General features: G+C 43.0%; 1 protein-coding gene across 4 annotated transcripts; it reads left to right on the top strand.

Annotated features, from left to right (window-relative positions):
- Nucleotides 1-1487: 1487 nt before the first annotated feature.
- scn3b (sodium channel, voltage-gated, type III, beta) lies at nt 1488-15281 on the top strand. Of its 4 annotated transcripts, XM_088940116.1 has the most exons (7): nt 2113-2135; nt 2532-2631; nt 6902-7062; nt 8956-9181; nt 10859-10997; nt 11972-12060; nt 13533-15281. In XM_088940116.1, the coding sequence occupies exons 2-6, from the start codon at nt 2580-2582 to the stop codon at nt 12033-12035; spliced, it is 642 nt and encodes a 213-aa protein (XP_088796242.1). In that variant the 5' UTR covers nt 2113-2135; nt 2532-2579; the 3' UTR covers nt 12036-12060; nt 13533-15281. The 4 variants fall into 4 exon arrangements, with proteins under 4 accessions (XP_088796241.1, XP_088796243.1, XP_088796242.1 ...); XM_088940115.1 differs by having other exon boundaries at nt 1488-2631; XM_088940118.1 differs by lacking the exons at nt 2113-2135; nt 2532-2631 and adding an exon at nt 4117-4176.
- Nucleotides 15282-23065: the final 7784 nt, after the last annotated feature.

Raw genomic sequence — 23065 nt, forward strand, 5'->3', positions numbered from 1 at the left:
CACTTATAAGATAAGATCACTTTATTAGCCCTCTACAATTTCGTGCATTAGGAATTTGTCTTTTCGCATACCCCAGCTTGCTCTCCATGAGACACACAGACAGGGGGAGAAGCTTGGGGTCAGAGCGCAGGGTCAGCCATTGTACGGTGCCCCTGGAGCAGTTGGGGTTAAGGGCCTTGCTCAGGGGCCCAATGGGGTAGGATTCCTCTGGCAGCCACAGGCTTTGAACCAGCAACCTTCCAGCCACAAGCACAGAGCCACCACTCCGCCCCTTATGATGGAAACAAAAGCCTCCTTCAGACCTAGTAGACATCTCTAAGGAAATGAAGGAGCCTGCTGTCTGCTGTAGTGAACCTGCCTCCATCTTGGATTGGGCTGAAGCAAGGCAGTACTGTGGCAGAAGGGTGACGGACAGTTCAAGCTCAACATGCCTTCCTACAGTATCTAGCCGTGTTCAGAGACTGGTTTTAGCAGCACTGCTGTACCTCTTACAACGGGAGGACATCCCCAGTGTGGCTGCTGTAGACGGAGAGTGAGACTTGCAGATTAGGCAGCGATTACCTTAACCTGTGGGGCTGGATCTGATTTAGAAGTATAATGGAATAGAAAAGGGAGTGGCAAGTCCTTCAATGGGTAAACAGCTTCAGTACAGAGCTTGGGAACGAAAAACAAAATTCAAGCAATTAGATGACATTCAGACGTCGGGAAAGAAAATTAATTAAAAGCCGAAATCCAGACATTGGGCTTTGCAAGCACACAGCACACTCACACTCTGTGTGAAAATGAACCCCTGTCCCCCGAAACATACCCCCTGCCCCATGAGACAAAGACTTCCTAGTGCTTCTCAGCGCTGAAACAAAGACTTCTCAGTGCACTCAGGGCTGAAACAACCCACTGCTCTAATAACTTAGTGCTCAATTCCGATGTGTCTCATATTGCCCTCACTATTGATACAAGTAAAGAGGAGGCAGCTGCAGTCATCTTCATTTTATTACTGTTTTACAGTGTTATAAAAATACACCCATGGTATACTTTTCAGTGTCGTCAGTGGCTATATGCCGGCCATTCTTTATCACTTACTAAGCCCAGCTCCGCATTTTTAAATCCATGCGTTTTCATGCACAGGGAAAACGTGTCACCTTTTATACGCCCTTGTTATTTGACTGGCCTCCCGCTTGCCTGCCACGAACACACACTTCTTCTACAGACCGGTTAGAGTCTGGAGTCTGATCCGAATCAGGGCGGGGGTGTTTCACTGTTGAGGCCACAGTGGGAGGGAGACAGCGATTTGGAAAAACCACAGACCTAACAACAGACCCGGGCTAGGGCTTCGTGCCCAGACCTCACTATCAGAACAGAAAGACACCCCCCCACACACACACACAAACACACCCACCCACCCCCCAGCGCTCGTCTGTGACATAAATAAAACCAGTGGAAGCTGGTATTGAAGTAGTAGGCAGTAATGGGAGCGGCGTAGACGCATGCGCGTCCATGAGTTTCATGTTCTGAAAACACTGATGTGACAGCCTTACTCTCAACACAAAAGAAACCACATAACACGCACAGCTTCGGGAGCGAAAAGGAACATTCAGCGCGATGTAAAAGGAAAGAAGGAAAAGCATTCTCCGATAACACAGCACAATTCCCTTGGAGTTTTTTTTTTTACAATTAAATTCATCTGCCTGCGTCGCATTTAATCGTTGGATAAATCCTTTTTCCCCCCCTTATTTTTTTAACCGAAACCAATATTTTCTAGAGCTAGTGAAGGCTTTGGGTTTTGTTCCGAAGCAAAAGATAAACAAAGCCCGAGACTAAGATCTGGTACTGAGCGGAATCTACAGGTTTTAAGACCCTAACTTGGGCTTTGATTGTCTTCGACAAGCACGGCGTGCCAGACCAGGGAGTTCGCCATGGCAACGCGACGAGCCTCGGTCGCCGAGCTGAAGTAGCCGGGAGCAGAGCCGAGTGACCCGACTAAGAGCAGCGCTTCCCTTTAAACAACACCACTCGTTCCTAATGGAGAAGATATTTGAGTGTGAAAACTGTCGTTGCTTAAAAGAGTCTGTAAACGACAGCAAAATATAGGTGAAGCCTTGCGGATGGGAAATTGTTTCCAAAAGCGCCGAGCACTGGTGGGCAAGAGCTTATCACGCGAACATGTTTCTGGAGAGGGTTTTTTTTTTAATATGATTTTTTGGTCGAATCACGTGGTAGTTTTAAAGAAAGGATCGCTCTGATCCACAGAGCGCTTTGTTTTGCGCAAGCCTGCGTGGCGCTGTCCTTGGTCGTAGTCCTGAAGACGACTGGAGCGCCGATTAGCGGTTCTCCTGTCACTGAGATCACCGAGGAGAAGGAAGAAAAAAGCCATCTTTCGCCCAGCGGGATCAAGTCTCATCCGCACCTGTGCACACACCCTGCAGGGCGGACATACCGGGGGACAGCTTGTCATTTGTAACTTTTCCATTTCCACCGCGGATCAATAAAACGCGAACCTGTTGGGAAACCCTGTTTCTTTTCTGTCTTATTAGATACAGGAAAGAGCCCGACGGTTAGTGGGACTCTGACCTCGGAGCAGGATGCATCCTTTAAGGGCACTCTTGTATTCGCTGCCCCTGTTGGTGTTGGCAGGTAAGTAATGGCCGGTGTGCTGTACGGCACTCCATCAAGAACACGATTCACGACCTGGTAATAGCGATTTGACATGCGGGCTCCACGTAATGATAGTTTCATTCCCCAGTTTTGAAGTTGAAATCGGTTTAAGTGGGTTTACTGATCTGACTCGTGAAATACAATAGCAAGCCATCAAGTCTTGTTTCCTTAGCGCAGTACACCCCAAATTCAACTCCTCTGTGAGTCTGGGAGACGTTATAGAGCGCCGCGCTCCAACGTCTTGCTTTAGCAGTGTCACATGGTTTAATAACAACAGCTTAAACCGTCACTCTTATCTCCCCAGCAAGACGAGAAAGTCGCTTGTTTGTAGCACAAAGTGTTGTTGCAAATGCGATGGAATTGGGATGAACCCGCCGGAGCGTCAAAGAGCTTCAAAACAGGGTTTACACTGTACAGGTAGTTCGCTCTCGCACGTCAAAACGAATCTGGTCCTGTGTATGTCTCTCTTCCCAGGTGGCTCTCGATGATGGTGCGAAATTGTGTCTCATCCACGAATTATCCATTACTCGCTACAGAATATTACGAATAAGCATAGTGTACAAATGTTTATAGCAAAACCAAAAGCTATAGACTGTTGGCGACTTCTTTGCCCTTAGAGGAATCAAATCATGAACTCGATGTTTGGAGGAGGATGTGTTGTTACAATCAACTCACATTAACAACAGTGTGGTTTTCCAACACAATGTCTTAATGCAGAGCTGCAGTACAGGTCAAATTGATTTTAGTTTTATTTAATGACAAGGCAAGAATCGCCTCGCCCTTGTTTGAACGCAATTTTGTTTTTCTGCTGAATACAAAACGAAAAGCAAAACAGCGCCTTTCGACAAGTGCGCGATTTACCGTCGGAGCCGGTGATGGCAGCGCGATTCTACGAGAGGGAAAATGATCTTGTTCTTGACGTTTCAGCACAGCACTGAGCGCACGGTGGGCTCAGCTCGAGTGATACTCCTGCCAGATGAATCTGCCGTTACCTGGCCGTTTGTGAGCCAACCAGCACGTTTACAGCAACGATCATGATTCTAAGCACTTATTTAGATGGATAACAATAGACAAAATTATACCAGGCGAAGGGTTGGCATTTTGACACGTGTGTATTTTGACAAATGTGAATTCCGGGCAGATCACCGTTTTCGTGCAGAACGCCAACGGCTTAAACTGGAGCTGCCCTGGCAGTTGTAACGCGTTCCTGAAGCGGACACATTGCTAAATACGGTATGTGAGCAATAAGTTAAAACCGAAGAATGACCATTACGAGCAGAATTCGTACAGTAAATTACTGTACACACGGCGCCTACTGCGCCTGTTGTAATAAGCAAGCAGGTAACTAGAACATAGAACAGCAGCGAGAGAAAAAAATACTAAAAGCCGTCCATAATTGTAGGAAGTGGAGTTTTTTTAACATGTAACTGGTCGGACAGTAACAAATCGCTTTTTGCTCAGTGCGGAGGAGAAAAGTTTGTACAAAGCCATTACGCGAACCTTGAAGTCTTTGTGCCTTTGCTTGTAAGTAATGAGGTTTTAATTTCTTACTTGGCGCGAGTTAATGTCGCATGAATATTTTACCACGGCATTCAAGAGATCGCGGTGAAAATAAATCTACTCTCCACATCCGCTGAACCGATAGTCCGCAATTAGAAACCAGTCTGGTTTGCTGGAAAGGCAAACGAGCCCGACTCTTGAGCATTACGGGCTCTCCAGTGTTTTCTGACATAAATAGCGGATCGTGTCTGTCTTAAAGTTTAGTGTTGCTGCCTTCTTGAGCAGACACTTTACGGACACACCCCAAATGCCAAAACCAGTCAGGCCTACATTGACACAAAATGTCAAAATGTCATTGACACAAAATGTAAATTCGTCCCTGGTAGTGCAGGCTGTTCTGTCTGCTCCTCCATAGGCTATATGCTACATACAGTATTTATATACCTTTAAAATATACTGTATATACGGTATATCGGGTACTAATGGATACTAATTAGTCTGCACAGTGTTATTACTCTAATGCCTAACCTAATTATTTTCCCCAATCAGTTGCCCTGTATTAATGAGGCTTATGTAACAGACCCAGGCATAAGTTGGCTACATGTTTTAATTCCTGACCTATCTTGGTCTCGTTGTAGATATTTCTGTAGCTGTCTCCCAAGTGGTTTTCTTTCCTAAACCTCATGAACCTTTTTATCTCCTGAAGATAAAGAGATACTGTACGGAGATACTGTAAAACAGGCTAGCTTTATGAGCCCAAAACCTCCCATCATTTCAAGTTTACTGTAAAATCCATACTTTCCTCAAAAATATACCTTGATGTTCATTAGTGAAATAAATTGGTTTTACAGTACAGGGATTCATATTCTATATAAAGGGTTTCTCTAAATAGATGATGTGATAGGGCAGTCTGTGGGAGCAGCTGTGCTGTGATTTCTCTCAAGAGTCTAATCTTTTTGAAGTGCTGAAGAGAGTTGAAAATAGGCATCAGGAATATTACTACGAGTTAAAGCAAAGCCTGCGATGATGGAATAACTATTTTTCATAAGTAAAAAAAATATATCAGCAGCAGTCAAAACCACACTGAGGATAAAAAAAAGAGAGAATTTACCGAGAAACAGCAGAGCAGGGTTTGAGATTAATCCTTTCCAAAGCAGTTCCAGAAAGCATATGCAGATCGAAATGATCCAGAGGAGCCACAGAAATGCAGTTAATTACTGGTAGATGTGTGCCGTTTTTGTTGTCTGGAGCTGTGTGTCCTGTACACTGAAGATATATTTCTAATCACAAACCCTGGGCACACTTTGAACATTAACTGGGTGGCTTTCAACTTCTCTGGAAGATACAGCAGTGCTAACACAGCCATCAAAGTCTGATAACTTCTATCTCCAAGTGAGTAATTGCATAAAACCACAACATTCAAACTAACACGGCTTTGATTTCATTGTTAAACCCACCTCCTTATTTTTGATGCATGTCGTTTTGCTATTCCCAGTCTTGTATTGGTTCTAGTTTTGACAATACCAGGATTGCCACAAAACTGCCTTCAACCTTTAAAAACAGATGATTTGCCAAATGCACAGCAATCAGTCTTGCTTTTATCCCGAGCACTGTGTACGTTGAAAGAGACAGAGCAGATCAGTGGCTCACTCCCCTCGCAGCGTTTCTCAATCAATTTTCTGATTTGATGTAAAAACGTCTCCCTGCTTATCTACAGTAGATGAGCCTGAACTGTAAGGGTGGTTTGGAATGTCTTTGTCACAAGAAAAATATCAAAAGGCTTTGATTTGTGATCCTGGGTAAAACCTGTCCCCTCCTTCCCATTCCTGAAAGGATACATGCAAAGCAATATAAAGGAGAAACTCTTGCAAGATACCACAAAATAAATCTCCCGCATGTTTTCTGTCCTGAGTTTGCCCGTTCTTAAGAGCGCAAGTGAGATGTCTGACTGGTTCACACTTTCATTAGAGCAGCAGTCTAATAGGGGTACTAGAAGAGGTGTTAGTGGGGCCAGCAGGGGGCGCTCTCCCTGTGGTCCATGTGGGTCCTAATGCCCCAGTATAGTGATGGGGACACTATACTGTAAACAGGTGCTGTCCTTCGGATGAGATGTAAAACCGAGGTCCTGACTCTCTGTGGTCATTAAAAATCCCAGGGCGTTTCTTGACAAGAGTAGGGGTGTAACCTGGCCAAATTTCCCATTGGCCCTTACCAATCATGGCCTCCTAATAATCCCCATCTCTGAACTGGCTCTCCTCCCCATTGATAGCTGATGAGGGGTGAGTGTTCTGGCGCACTATGGCTGCCGTCGCATCATCCAGGTGGATGCTGCACATTGGTGGTTGTAGTGGGATTCCCCATTACCTGTAAAGCGCTTTGAGTGGAGTGTCCAGAATAGCGCTATATAAGTGTAAGCAATTGTTATTATTACTGGTCTGGTCTCTGCACCCACTGGTAATTGGAAGGCTGTCAGATCAAATCCTGGGCGCGGCCACAGTTGTCGTTTGCTTCAGCAAAGCATTTCGGCCAGATTGCCTCAGTAAAATGCCCTGGTATGTATACAGTATGCAGTATAAGTAGCTTTGGATAGAAATGCCAGCAAAAGCAAATTTATGACCTTAAAATGCCCTCCCGGGGGAGTGTGAGGTCGGTGCTCACCACTCTGCAGTTTGTGCAGCAGCAGGCAGCGGAGCAGGCGGGGTTGGACCTGCAGCTGATGGGGCGTGTCTGTGCTCTCTGGTCCCCGCAGTGGATGTGGGCGAGCCTGTGTGCGTGGAGGTGCTGTCCGACACCCAGGCGGTGCAGGGGAACCCCATGAAGCTCACCTGCATCTCCTGCTTCAGCAGGGAGGAGATTGACGCCGAAACACGGGTCGAATGGTACTTCAACTCCGCAGAGGAGGACACCCTGGTAGGTCTGTGTTGAGGGGAATCCTTCATCAGAGGAGCAGGGCGCAGATCCGTTTGTCTGTTTTTAATGAGCTCAATATTAGTCATGTCTTTAGATGTGATTACTTCTACTCTTAACACCTTGTAGAAGGAAATTAGTTGCTGAAGCTGTTAAAGCAAGTCACCTCTATTCTGTTTTATACTATACCTTTTGGTCAAAGAGTCCCCAGCAATTACTCTACTACCTTCCACAATGTGGTTCAGAAGTAATATTCCTGTACTGGGTATTTGCAATACATATATACAGTATGTCCCACTTCAACCTACTTTTACTATGCTCTTTACTTCCCAGTGACTTTCATTGAGAAAGTAATTAGGTGTCAGTTCTAGTATGATGGAGGGAAACATTTATTTGTTATAATTTATAGTATCTGATTGTTCTGCTGCAAAATACCTATGAAGTAAGCTTGACAGATTGTTATAAAAGGAGGAAAAGTAGGGCAGGTCAGTCAGCTCTTCGCAGTCAATCCTCTTGCTCATGTGACACAAGATTCTTTAAGATATTTGTTTTCTAAGCTTTCTTCTAAGACATTTCAGCTGGGGAAACATCCTTAGGGACAGTATGTAGCATTGTTTCGCCTCGTGATATGTGTGCACACAGCATTGAGGCAAACCTTCATCTGTCAGGTTTTGTTCATTTTATTCTTAACACCTTTGTGATATTTATAGCAGCGCTTGCATTTGTGGGGAGCATTTTCACATAAAGGCAGAATCTAGATCTTTTTGTCCAGACCTTACCCTTCTGATTAATACAAAATAATTGTAGCCAGTCCATTAGGATTGGGCTTAACTGATAGTAGAAAACGGCTTATTTGCAAGAATCAGATCAAGAATCTGTGCCAGTGAGTCTAATAATAAATTCTCCATCATAACAGCTCTTTCAAGCTTAAGGAGCTTAAACATGTGAAAAGGTATGGAATCAGAGACAAGCTACGTTTTGTTATATCAGCACATGTTGACACCTTTGAATGCTGCAGTGAGAGGCTCTTCCATTCACACATTTCACGTTGATTAAACACTTTTTTAGCGATCAATGACCATACTAACAACCCCAATCACCACTAGTGGGCAGAATCGCACTTTGCTTAAGGTCCCGAACAGGCTGAGACAAACCTGCCTTGGAATGAGATGAAGATCCCCAAGTCTCATTCAGGCTTTTGGCTTTTCCATGTTTAATACAGAAACTCGTGAAAGAGTGGTGATTACACCGATCTTGTACTGTGATAACAATGATAGCACAGAAAATGGCAAAGGCATCAGTTTCGTCAGCGGGGCAGGGAGGACAGGTCCTTTTTGGTTGATGTGATTTTACAGGGTTTTAGAAATTTTTGCTCAAGCCTTTGCCTGATCTTGGCACTTGGCAAAGATCACCTTTCTTTTGGAAAAAAAACAGTTAGTGGATATTTGTGCTTATCAGTCTCAACAATCAGGAAGACAAATTTAATAGAAAAGCTTGGGTCATTCAGATTACATTTATACATTACAGTGGGATTGACTACTTTTTAAGATGTCAAGCTTGAGAAGACAATTTTTGTTGCAAAAAAGGTCTGGATTGTAGGATGAATCAGTGGCACATAAACTTGGGAAACACATTATTGATAAAATGGTTCAATACAATATATTGATTAAAACTAACAGGATGGTGTAGTTTCAGCTGAAAAGTGTCAAACGTTTTGTGTATATACTGTATATATTCTATAGAAAAAGTCAATGAAAAAGAAAAAGAAAATACAACTCCTAAAATACTTTTGGAGGAAATGTTCCAGAATCCAGAACATCCTAATCTTGAGAAGCTTCTTGCTCTGGAGAGCAGGCCACTAACGCGCTGTGCCTTCTCCTGGTTTCCCGCTGGCAGATCTACCTGTACGACCGTCAGCCGCAGGACCTGGAGGGGCCGTGGAAGGGCCGGCTGCAGTGGAACGGGAGCAAAGACCTGCAGGACGTGTCCATCAGCATCATCAACGCCACGCTGAACGACACGGGCACCTACACCTGCAAGGTCATGAGGTCCTTCACCTTCAACGTGTTCCAGCACAACTACATGGACACCAAGACGATCGAGCTGGTGGTGAATAAGGAAGGTGAGGCTCTGGCAGCGCTTCACCGCAAGACCAGAAACAGTGTGCTCCATTAACATGCACTCTCTAGGGCAGGGGTTCCCAACATTGGTCCTAGAGACTCACACACCTGCTTGTCACGGATGTCGGAAAGGACGAACCGTGGAGAGGCAGGAGAGCGGAAAAAGACCCATACGCGTAGCGGCGGAACAGGGGATTAGCCCGGGCTCAGCAGTTCAGGAGTCGTATAGAAACCAATGCCCTCAGGCAGCGGACGTGGGGCGACCTGGATTCTAGGCGAGTCTCGGGACATCCGAACGTCAATGCTGAGCAAAGGTGAATGAGAGACCCGGAAATATATAGCCCCAGAGAGAGAGACAACGGAAGGACAGCAAAGCACAGGAAGCTAGGGATAGGACAGAGTAGGAGCGCCCTCTGGCTGCGGAGGGCGTGACACTGCTGGTGTTCATTCCAGCCCCACTTACATATCTAGAGCAGAGCACAGGAGTTTATTTCCACATGTGCACGTACATTGGAATGCTGATGCGTGCTGATCTCAGGACAGCACAGTACAGACAGCACCACGCAATGTAGACAGTACATTACAAAGCAGTGCTTAAATGCTGTAAAGAGCGATAGTATGTACAGTCAATAAACAACCAGAACAATAAATACGTGGTAGGTTCTAATATAATCAGAGCCTTAATTGAACTAATGGGTGGCCTGTTCGGAAATTTTGCAATGATGACTTTAGTTTACATACTGTATGAAATGCAGTCATTAAAAGTTAACGTCTAACACGTGTAAGAGCTGAAAACAGTCAAACAGTTCCTGTTGATTCTACTCTTAAGTCAATTAATACTTCAGTTGTGTAACTGAGAGGTGGGCTGGAACACAAACCTGCAGGTGTGTGGGTGTCTGGGACCAGGATTCGGAACCCCTGCTCTAGGGGTTGCAGAGAAGTGCCCCACATTCATGGTGAAATCAGCTATTGGTGTTGTTGACAAAGTTCTGCAGCCGGCTTGTGTGTTGGGACATTTATCTCCAGAGATAACATCAGAAACTCTTATCTCCTGGTTCTGTTACGCAGGACATGAACTCAAGTAGCTGATAGCTGGTTTTGGTCCTCTCTCTTTGAGGTTTTGTTTCCAAATCTGGCTTTTTATGCATTTAAATGCAATTTGTGGCATGAAAGGTATGTAAGATCGGTGTGATTGTTCTGTTACATATGGTTTCTCCAGCAAGGTAAATGAATGTATATCTTGCTGGCTCATAATTATTAGGAGAGGACAGATAGTTTCACCGTTTTTCAATGATTGTGTAGTAAATTACGCTTCTTTATCAATGATACACTTCAGAAGTTCGTTCAGTAGTAACTCAGATAATTCCAAAGTATTACCACCTGCTGAATAAACTAAAGCTTTCGAAATCTTTTCTACTGCTCTAGGATGAATCAGTGGTACATAAACCCTGGAAATACATTCTTAAAGACCGTGCAAGTCTACAAAATGTGATTAACCAGTCCTTGCCTGGTGATAAAACATTTTTTCTAGACCAATGGACTTCATGTAATGTAGTTTGCCACTGTTTTCATTGAACGTTCCTGCAAACATAATTTAACCCTGGTTTTAGCACATTAGGGGCTTGGTAAGAAAAGCGTTGCCGATTTGCAATTTCTGACCCAGAACGTGTTTCACACAGCCAGCCAAGACTACACTGCGGTCTACTCAGAGATAATGATGTACATCCTGCTGGTGTTCCTGACCTTCTGGCTCCTGGTGGAGATGATCTACTGCTACAGAAAGATATCCAAGGCAGACGAGGCAGCACAGGACAATGCGTAAGTTCTACTTAAGAGAGACTTTGTTAGTTCCAAGGCCGATGGAGGAGCTACAGCGTTTTTTAACGCGGCTTGAAAGACACGCCCTGAACCTCACAATGGGGTATTTGTTTTCGGAGAAGCCGAGGGAATGGGAATGTGGGAAGATCATGAGTGACCAGGGCTTTAGTGACACTGCATAAAATGGAAATTGACTGTGCATTGTGACCTGTTGGCCAGCAGTGTATTGCTAGGCGCGAGCTGAGATCTGTCCACTCAGAGGAGAAATACTCACATTGATTCAGCTTTTCAGCTTTCTAACCTGCCAGCATTTGACTCATGAATGTTTTGTAACTAATATCCGTGGCATAAAAACCCTACATAGAAAATTTGGGTTCCAATCCAGTTTATTTCTATGTCTACGGTCATTTGCACAGATAAAAGCATTGTCAGCAGGAATCAGCCTGTATGGCTTTCTAAAGCCCTGTCTAAGGTAGGGTGACCTTGGTTCAATTTGTAGAGTATCTATATATATACCTGCCGACATTCAAATAATTAACTTCCGTCTTCTCTGGAGTCCGGAGACACTAGCCTTGCAAGAAGGCCCCGCAAATTGTGCGGTCAGCAATCTCCCAACCCTCAAGCAGCAAAACAGCAAACGGGACCATGAGAGTACCTGGAACAAAAGAGGGCCGAAGCATCAGTTTACTCAGCAGGATAGGGAAGACAGCTCCTTTTTCATTGACGTGACCTGACCGGGTTTTAACAATATTTTGCCCGGCGCTTTTGCCCGATGTTGGTGTTTAAGGAAACCAGACTCCCGAGAGCCTCGCTCGGGGGCCCTGCTGCACCTGAGCAGGACTTGAAGCACAGCTTTCGATTTTTCCCGGGCAGCGGTTGGGATCGCGGCCGGCGACGAGCGCACCCCTGCCTGCTGTCCCCTGGGGTGCTCGGCCCTCGGCTTAGTTCTTCTTTCTTTTTGTACCCCTGTACAGGACGGACTACCTAGCCATTCCGTCTGAAAACAAAGAGAATCCGGGTGCCCCTGTAGCGGAGTAAGAGGGGTTAACTCGAACCCCAAATGGTATTTTTCCCGCCTCCTTCTGAATCTATTAATTCTCAGATCCATCACCTTCCCCTGCTCCCCTCTTGTGCTTCAACTAACGGGATCCATCAGCTCTGTCACTACCCTTTCATCTGTTTCCGACTGCACCTGGTGCACTTCCTGTCCATCCTCTCCTCCCCCGGGAAACGTGCACTGCGTCGTTTCCTCTCCCTATGGCGGCTGCCTCTGTCGCTCGGGCCAAGGTGAGGAAATGGACAAGTCAGTGCCGTTTCATGTCACGTCCTGCTAACCCGAACCCAGCGTGGGTGGAATTAGATTGCTGTGCTTTAGTCATACCAAAAAAAAAATAGATTAACAGTTCCTCCTAAGTTGCAGCAGAAATTCAAGACTTATTTTTATAGTAGGCCCTTTTGTAATTGTTAAGAGGATTGCACCTGTTTTTTAGTCCTGTAAACCTCTCTGGGATGCATTGGAAACACTGTATATACTGTATTCTTACATTTTGTTTATTACTAGCAATGATAGGAATAGAGGTACTTCAGTTGTGCTTACAGCAGTAAAAAGGTCCACTACAGAACCGGTGTAAAAAAAGTTTGATCTGATGTTCTGGATGCAAAACCGAAAATAAAATCCCCTTCATTCCTCATTTCAGTATTTTCCCTCTTTCCCTTTTTATTCCTCTTTCCTTTTTATTATGACGTGTGCTGAATGCTAGCGAACCGACTGACAGTGCAGCTTCGTAGGAGACTCTTTCTGTACATTCAGCGGATAAAGAGTGAGAGAGATCAATGTGTCTCTCCACACCGTGGACTTTCCTCATGCTGACAGGATTCGTAATTAACGATATACGTGACATTTCTCTCAAGACCAGTCGATAGCAAGACCTGGCTCCGTAGTGTGAGCGAGCTTAAGGTCACTGCTGCTTAATTCGTACAAGCCACCTGATCTGCAGTACACTGAGGCTTGCATTTCTCTTATAAAAACTCATTCTATTAGAGGAGGTTTCCAGTTTTCCCACAGAGCCTTGACTGTGATTGCTTAACTGCCTTTGAGGCTTCTCTTTCCTGTGGTCTCTGGGCAGTCTGACCTAGAAAAAAAACAACTCTTAAAGATCTGTGCGAGCTGTCTGCAGAGCTCCTAATTCAGTTGAAGTGTGTTTATTCCCAGATGACCACTCTCTTGTCTGGATGAGAATGACACTGAATAATGAGAGAAATCTCACAATGCACCATATTGAATAGTCAGTATTACAACAAAATGTATTGATCTGGGTAGTATCGCGCACTAGAGTTTGAAGACCAACTAAATTGGAGCAGCTGTTTATGCACTGCATTTTTTTTTTGTCAAAAAGGCTGACATGAAATGACAGAAGTATATACATTAGGTAGGAACTCCACTATATACAGAAGCAGAAGGACCCTGATGATGACAGTGTCTGTGGTGAAATTGAAGATACTAGCTCTCTGAACCTCAGCGTTTTTTTGTTGCAGGGACTGAAAGCCAAGAAAAAGCCAGCTGGCTGGTAGGAAGAAGGGTGGAGTCTCCATTCTTGGAAAGAGCCAACAGTGAAAGCGTGCCGCGTTCTCGCTCCTGGATATCTCGCCGGCATTCTCCTGTACGTCTCATGAGCCAAGTCAGCCCGCAGCAATCATGAACTTAGCGAAGTAGAACTGCGTGTTTGTCTTTTGTGACGTGTACTGTGCAAAGACAGCTGTGGCTGCTTTCTATATTCCCCCCCCCCCATCGATTGATTTGACTGCTTCGGTTTTCTGCCGCTCGTCTTGTAGCCCAGCGGCGTTCCAAGATGTAAATGTCTCCTGCTTGTAGCGCGTCACCCATAGCTTCAAACCCTCAGTGACTGAAACACGCTGGAAAACGCACTGTGTAGTAACTGTCACGACAACATAGGTGGAAATTATTTTAGGTTCACGCCAAGAGAGATTTGCATGAAGCCAATTTTCAGCATGATAAGACAGTTTGTAGGATGTCATTTTTATGGTGTCACACTCCGGCTCTACAATGACATGATACTCGGACCCAAGCCCACAAACATTTTAACATTCGCCCTCTTCAGGACAAGGCGTACTGGAGAAGAGAAATGTTAAACTGCTGGAAAGTCTGTGACAAGGATGCGCTTCTTTCCTCCTTTTACATACTGTATGTTCATACTGTGTGAGTGTTTGAAGATGTGGGTGATTTTGCTTTCCTTTTTTAAATTCCATATGACTTCACGTTCGCTAACACAATTGGGTGTTATCCCAGGGGTGACACAATATAGACCTGAGCCCTGTAAGTGACTCCAGGCCTACAGCAGCTCACTGCACAGAAGCAGGCGTGAGCAAAATAGAACACTACACTGGTCTCTTCCTCAGGTCTGTGGTCAGCACCTGGGTAAAAGGAACTTAAGCAGTAAGAGCAGGTGAGGAATCAAGCTCTGAAAGGCAATATAAACAGGCAAAGAAATCTTGGTCTTGACAGTGTGATTTTGTTTCTTTTTTGGCAACAGCGAGGTAATTTGAGAATTATTTTGCCTGCATTACTGTCCGCCAGTGGCTCACTTTGGAGACCTCAGCAGGACTTTGGACTTTACGCTCTTGGAGAGCTGTGGCCAGGATGTTCAGAGAGAAGGGTAGCTTGATACGATTTTACACGTTTCTTAAATTTTTTCTAATGTCTTTGGGATGCATGACCACATGAATTCCATCTCTTCAAGTGTTTCATTTTGTTCTAGATAAAGGATCAAAATGTGTTTTCAACTTTTTATATTATTGGTCTAATGGGAATGTCATTTTCTAAAATTTCCTCTATAGTCCTCTATTCTGCTGATGTTCATTCCTAGTCCTAGAGGGGGCACTGTGTCTGCTGGTTTTTAGTCTTTCGTGATTTAAATTCTTTGTTCACTTCTAAGGGCTCTGTTAGCACTGTTTCCAGGTCTTCATGCATTGACAGTGTGAACACATAGTGATGCACTGTAGCAGTCCAGGGCCAGGGCTGAGTAACACAACCAAATGTGTCTTTCTGCATATTTTCCTCAAACGCTCATCCTATTGTATGGACTTTCAGGTCTGTGTGCACTGGGTCTCTAAACTGCAGGATTTCTGACCTATTTAAACTGGTAAGAGAATAACTTTGAAGGCAATTTACTTGTAGCAAAACTCTGTACATTGTTCATTCAATTTTATATTAATAGTTGTACACACAAGGGTCAAGGAATAAAAGAAAGATCCTCTGTTTGAAAAGAGAAGATATGTTTTATGCCTATGTTCTCATTCCCTGCTTGAATCTTGAAGGCAGATATTAAACTGTTTAGATGACCTTTCAGGTTACTCCTCTAAAATCATTTATGGACTATATTGTGACATCCCAAACTACACTTAATGTCAGTAATACCAAGTACTTTCTAGATGAAAAAATCTAGCACAAAAACTGAATTGCTGTACTCTGATAAATGCAAAAAAAAACTTTTTGGATGTACACATTAACAGCATGCTTAATAAGTATTACGTGTTTCATTACTTATGTATGCCAGAATTTACAATGTGAACAAAATCAAAATGGCTAAATAGCTCTTAAAATGGGAAATGAACACTCTTTCAGAATGGATAATAATTGCATAACACAGACCTTTGTCAGCTGATTCAGTGTTGGGGTGATGGTGTGAACTACAGTAGCAGCTGAATAAAGGTAAGAGCTAAAGTTCTGCTGAATGCTCTGGATTAATTTCCTTAAACTGCACATCGCATTTAAAAGCAGGATCCTTAACGACTCCTAACTGGTTTGAAGTGAGTTTTTAAATTTCCCAACAGTAAACAGGACTGAAATATGAGCATAGGCAGATCATAAAAGCCATCACTGAGACTCGGGGGCAACATTTTAAAGAAATGAATCTGTTTTTCATGTCCTTGGCAGATAAGAGCAGTATTTAGTGGTGCCAAGAAATACAAACGCCTACAAGTGAATACTGCTGTGTTTTATTTCTACACTGGCATCACATGCCCGTCCCAATTCCGATGATCTGACAGGATTTGGCATAGGATTTCAAGTCCTTGTGCGAAAAGTGACAACACCCGTTGAAAATGTGAAAAAAAACTTTGAAATAGAAGTGAACTAGAGATGACGCACCAGAACCGTACTGAACATTTAAAAGCATAACCCGTCAAGCACAAGACAGACATCTCTCCATTTGCCACTCTGATACAATAAGTCACAGGTAAAGCCTTGTAGTGATATCCTGTTCTACAAAGATAAAAGTACTCTTGATTGGACACACTAAATAAATCCAAACACCTGTGTCAATAAATGTTTTTTTTTAGTAACACACGCTGTCTTTGCTTTATCGTGGACATATAACCATACTGGGGATTTGTAATTGTACACTTTGTAAAATCAGAAGGAAGTTACACTGAACCAGAACTTACTGAGGCGTTAGGATGAGAAAACGGGTGACAAGCTGCGTCTGTTTACTTAAAGTGACTTCGCTGTCCTTCGGCTGGATCCTGCAGTAGTTCAGATCACAGAGGCCTGCTCCTGACCCTGGGGGAGGAAATAGCAGCTCCAGCAAAGTGTTAGTGTTTCAGGCCTTTGAGCCATCGTACCAATAATCCCAGCACCCTAAAGACTGGTAGGGACTCAGGAACCTAAGGCATGATCTCGGAGAAGATCAGAGAGGAAGGCAAATTGTAGACTCTGGACCCAAGAGTCCACAGGCTGGGAGCCCAGTTGCATGGGCTCCACATATCAGGAATGCTCTGATGATGGGGGCTGTGATCATCACCACTCTCAGAGTACAGTGCGTGCAAAGAAAGAAAAAGTGGAAAAAAGTTCCCCAGCAGGCTGTGAGGGGTGTGTCTGGAGAGTGGGACAAGCCTGTTGATTTCCACAGTGGCAGCCACTATCCCCGTGGCGTCACACACCTCTTTGCAATCAGCCAGCTTTCTTTGAGTTAGTTCTTCCTCCCTGCTGCTTTCGACAGCTTCCAGAGACTCTGCCTGAGCCTCTCGCAGTATATGTGAGCCTTGTACGGGATACCATTTGGCTCTGGCGCTGCTCCTGATCAAGCACTTTTTGGAATTTGTTCATCTCCTTGGAGGTAGGAATGGTGGGTTCATCTGGTTTTAGTATAGCCATAGCCTCCTACAGTATGTTTCCTATGAAATATTCTTCCAGTTCCTCTGTTGTAAATTCCAGCTTTCCTGATCTTTTATCCGTATATGGTATAAAGATGAGGGAAAGGATTGAAGTTTAGAGTTTGGGTTGCACTGAGGTTGAGAAATTTGAATTTATTTGAATATGTACTTCAGTACAGTGCACTAGTGTTCAAAATTGTGCTAATGAGTTAAGTATTTGCTGCAGTTAACCAGTTAAAAACATTAAGTTGCAGCAATACAGCGGTGAACTACTTTGACATGAACCAAGAGAAATGTGAAAGGATGTCATTGGGAACTGGGTTTAAAAGTTCTGTACACAAAGAGTTGTGGGAGAATGGCACGGGCGACGCAGCCATTTTGTTGAAACCAATAGCCTGTCTTCTTTCACGCATGAGAGTATTGAATCAAACTGATACCATTAACCAAAAGAGCTACATGGATCAAATACTGTCCTCTCATTTGAACTCATTTGAACGTTCTTGTAACTTCTTAAAAGAACACATCGGCAGTATGACTAGTAAGAAGTACAAAGATAGTAAATTGAGTGTATGATAAACCTTTACAGATGAAGAATCTGACTTCTTGGTGCATCATTTAGATAAATCAGGTTATAGAACAGTGTCCTGCTGAGAACTTTAGACTGCACAGCTCGCCTACATATTTCTAAATTATTTTATTCACATTCCTGTGGCTCTCAGATATTAATATGGAATAAGTGTATTAACTGTGATTACCCTGATGGGCATGGGAAAAAAAATTGAAACTTGTAACTCATGGGGGGGCTTCTGAAAACACGTTCGATTTCTTCCACAAGTTTTCAAATGGAGCCAAGAAAAACAGCGACCCGCACCGTCAGCCTGTAGCCGCGCCCACTCGAATGACATCATCCACAGGCCACGCCCCGCTCACCTGTCCGCCGGGTTCTGCGAGAGAGAAGGGCGCTGAGTGAGTTTGGTTCGCGTCTTTTAATTTTTCCTTTATTTGAATGTAGATACATTTTAACTCATGTAATATGTAGTCTAAACCTTGTAGGAGAAAGGGGGTAAAACACGAATTTTCGTTAGGATATAAATAGCATTTAGCGTCTTGTGTTTTCCAACGCTTCTCTTTTTTTAACACGCCACTTGTGTTGCAGTACGCAGACAACGTGTGTTCCTTTTACAGTGGAAGAAAAGCACTGTTGTAGCAGTAAAGACTGCTGTATGTCTTGGCAAAATGAAAACGTCGCATTCCGTATGTTCCTTTACCTTAATCTTTGTTCACAAAATCAGTATTTCTTCATTATCTCCCAGCGTATGTTGTGTGATTATGTTCTTACATTCGTGGTCAAAATTTCGCTTGGAACTAATACTTTTTTATTTTAAATTGTCTTTAAATTCTGAATACTGCTGTCCTTGTGTCTTTGGGCAGGACACGATTCGCACTAAATAATGGGTATAAACGTTAAGTGCAAGCATTTTATTCATTTCTTTACACATGTCTTATTGAAATATATTCTGCGCTGTATGCCCTTGTGACGATGGTGTTTGCTTCCTGAGGGTTGCACTGAGTTTAAATTATCTTTAAATTATCCTCTAAATACATCTGTGCTTAGGTTTCAAGTTTGATGTCTTCGGGCAGGACATACTGTAAATGTTTTATACCCCAACTAATGTCTGGGCAGAGTGTCTCTTTAAACCATTAGATGTCACGACATGTTACAGTACATTTATATTTCCAGGAGCGTTTGATAAGGTTCCATATACAGTACAGTGCTGTGAAAAGGTACAGTATTTGCCCCCTACTGATTTCCTCTATTTTTGCAGATTTTTGACACTGAATGTTTTCAGGTCTTCAACCAAAATCTAATATTAGATAAAGAGAACCTGAGTGAACAAATAACACATTTTGTGTGCTTATTTCATTTATTTAATGAACAAAGTTATCCAACACCAACTGGCACCATGTGAACAAGTAATTGCCCCTTAGTTAAATCAACCCAATTAAAGGGATAATTAGAGTCAGCTGATTGAACACAGCCTGGCTTGCTTACAGCCAGCCCTGCTCAGTATAAAGCTCACTTATTTTGACCCTTACCATCAGAGTCAAGTTGCCAGCACAAAGATTCAACAAGCACATTATGCCACGATCAAAGGAAATTCCTGAAGAGATCAGAAAAAAACGTTGTTGATATCTATCACTCTGGAAAGGTTACAAAGTCATTTCTAAATCTCTGGGACTCCACTGAACCACAGTAAGAGACAATCTCCAAATGGAGAACACTTGGAACAGAAGTGAATCTTCCCAGGAGTGGTTGGCCTGCCAAATGTTCTCCAACAAGGGCACAGCGTAAAATCACCCAGGAAGTCACAAAGGATCTTAAAAAAACATCCAAAGAACTGCAGGCTTCTCTTGCCTCAGCTAAGGGCAGTGTTCATGACTCCACAATCAGAAAAAGACTGGGCAAAAATGGGCTTCATGGGAGAGGAGCAAGGCAGAAACTACTGCTAACCAAGAAGAACATAAATGCTTGTCTCTCATTTGCCAAGAAGCACCAGGATAATCCTCAAGCCTTTTGGGAGAATGTTCTATGGACAGATGAGTCAAAAGTGGAACTTTTTGGACGACATGGGTCCCATTATGTCTGGTGTAAAGCAAACAGCACTCCATAGTAAGGACATCATACAGTACCAACAGTCAGACATGGTGGCGGTAGTGTGATGGTGTGGGGATGCTTTGCTGCCTCAGGACCTGGACGACTTGCCATAATTGAAGACACCATGAATTCTGCTCTGTATCAGAAAATTGTTAAGGAGAATGCCCGGCCATCCGTCCGTGAGCTGAAGCTGAAGTGTAGTTGGGTCATGCAGCAAGACACTGATCCACAACACAAAAGCAAGTCCACATCAGAATGGCTGAAAAGAAGCAAAATTAAAGTTTTGGAGTGGCCTAGTCCAAGTCCAGACCTAAACCCAGTAGAGATGCTGTGGCAGGACCTGAAACGAGCAGTTCATGCTGGAAAACCTGCACATGCTTCTGAATTCAAGCAGTTCTGTGCGGAAGAGTGGGCTACAATTCCTCCACAGTGATGTGAAAGACTGATATTGAATTATAGGAAGCGCTTGGTCACAGTCATTGCAGCTAAAGGTGGCGCAACCAGTTACAGTATTAAGCGTAAGGTGGCAATTTTTCACACGGGGGGATATGGGTGTTGGATAACTTTGTTTATGAAATAAATTAAATAATAATAAGAAGAAGAAAGTGATATTTGTCACTCAGGTTGCCTTTATCTAATGCTAGATTTTGTCTAAAGTTCTGAAAACATCCAGTGTGACAAATATGCAATAACAGAGTAAATCAGGAAGGGGGCAAATACTTTTTCTCTGCACTGTATAAGTTTAGTTCCTCAGATATAAGATTTAAAAATCAAAAGCAATTCATGTAAATCAAATGTGAACTGGTGTTCATAATTGTCATCTCTAAGAGAGAGATGCAAATTCATTTTGATGAATTTAAAAAGTCGTTGAACCACTGTCAATGCGTGATGTATGGTAATCGCAGGGGAGATTGACTATCAAACACTAACCGTATAATTCTTACTGCTAGATCCAAATTTAAAAGACAGCAATTCTGAAACATTGTTTCTGGCACAAGGTTGATGCTAATTTCTAACCTTTTACTATTTATGATCTGAATTCCTGGGGATGAATTAAGTATTTTGAATTCAGTTCAATTGAATACAAATCATAAATGTTCAATTAAAGTTTTAATAAGCCTACTTCATCAATATTTTAATACAAAGACATGGATAATGATGTTTTTTTTTTAATTAGATATATGTTCAAGTATTTTATAGTATGTGAAAATGAAAATATTTTCAAATATTACCAAGGTGTGCAGGTTTGGGACAGTAAGCGTTTCCAACGTTGTTTTGCAACTAAGGTCAACTTAGTACGTAGTGCCCCTTAAAAAACAATTTCCTGGTTCTTTTTCGCCTTTCCGAATTTGCTTTGCATAAAATAGATACTACAACAATGGTCTTGTAATACAGGAAGATTCTGGAATTTTTTAATTTGTGTGTCAAATCTTTAAACTTCCCTTGATTTGCATATTTAAAGCGGACACAATGAGAAACTGATTATTTAAAAAAAATACTGACACAGCTACGAAGTATTAAGACGTGCTACTTAAAGCCTTTTTTAAGAACATGCAGCTGTTTGCTAATGTTTGCTTTTTAAACCTGCAACTTGATTACCTTATGATATTGGAGACAAACGTAATTTTCCTGTTCACACAAACACACACTGTAAGCAATTAATAATTATTATTATTATTGTTATATATTATCTTATATCAATAATCTTTTATTTTTTAAAGTAATTATCTTTTACCTCTTTTACCAGAGCCGCCTAGCAGTTGCCTGTGGTAATAACGTCCTTTTGTTTTTTAAGAGGATTTACGTTTTAACTTTACTTAATGTGCTGGCTGCCGTACACACGCTAATTTGATAATACTAGAGAAACACATTTAAGCAAATAAAAACTTCCACGGGAACTTATCCTCTATTTTAAATTATAAAGCGAGCACTATTTTTAAATGGATAGTTTCAGTGTGAAATGGTTTCACCTTCTGTACTTGCTCCAGTTTTCCCTTTAGTTCAGTTTATTGTCATGTGCAATGAAGTGTGTATTTGCATGTATGCTCCAATCCAAAGAATACAAAGACATTAAGGAAACACCAAAAACAGAAACACAGAACAGCAGCAGCAACCACAACAACAAGTTAAATAACATACATCTTAGGAATAAAAAACACATCAGTGGTAGAGCTAGGAGTTCAGTAATCTGACAGCTTGTGGGAAGAAACTGTCTCTGAACCTGGATGTATGTGTCTTTATGCTCCTATATCACTTACAAGAGGGAAGAGGGGAGAAAAATGAGAAACCAGGATGATTGGTATCCTTAGTGATACTTCCAGCTTTCCTGAGACAGCGAATAGTAAAAATATCTGAAACAGAGGGGAGCTGTACTCCAGTGATGGACTGGGCTGACCTGATCATCCCCTGTTATGCCTTCCGGTCAGACTAGCTGCTGCCAGATCACACTGTAGTACCACACGTGAGCACATTCTCAATCGTGCACCCGTAAAATGTGGTAAGGCCAGTTGAAATTTTCTCAACTGTCTGAGGAAGTAAAGGCGCTGTTGTGCCTTCTTTTGTAGCTCCAGTTACATGCTGGGACCACGTTAAATCATTAGCGATGAAGGTACCCAGGAACGTGAAGCTGCTTGCCATCTCAACAGCCACCCCTTTGATGTGAACAGGGGTGTGGTCCCCACCCTGCTTTCTAAAATTGATGACCAGCTCCTCGGTTTTGCTGACACTGAAGGAGAGATTATTGTCAAGGCACTGTTAGCGGTGATTCGGCCAATGATGGTAGGGTCATCAGCATGTTTGTAGATGAAGTTGGAGCTGTGTCTTGTCACACAATCGCGGGGGAACAAGGAGAGCAGCATTAGGTGAAGCACACAGCCCTGAGGGGTACCTATATTGACGGTCAGTGTGGAAGAAAGCTTTCCATCAACCTCACAGTCTGTGAGTGTGCCAGTCAGGAAATCCATAATCCAGCTGCATAGAGAGGTGCAGATGCCCAGGTCATTAAGCTTCCTGACTAGTCTGGAAGGATCTATTATGTTAAATGGAGATAAAACGCATAAATGGATGGCATGCAAATGAACCAATATATATAGAAAATGAATGTTTATCCAGAACATCAAAGAATCCCACCCGATTTCTGCTTCGACTGCAGTTTGTTTTCCCCAGCCCCATCATCTTGTGAGTCATCATTCATCTTTCAGCCCCTGAGTTTCAGTTACAGCTAGTCCTTTTTAGCATGTAA

This window comes from Atractosteus spatula, chromosome 22 (genome assembly GCF_055471065.1).
Source record: "Atractosteus spatula isolate fAtrSpa1 chromosome 22, fAtrSpa1.hap1, whole genome shotgun sequence".
Classification (NCBI taxonomy): domain Eukaryota; kingdom Metazoa; phylum Chordata; class Actinopteri; order Semionotiformes; family Lepisosteidae; genus Atractosteus; species Atractosteus spatula.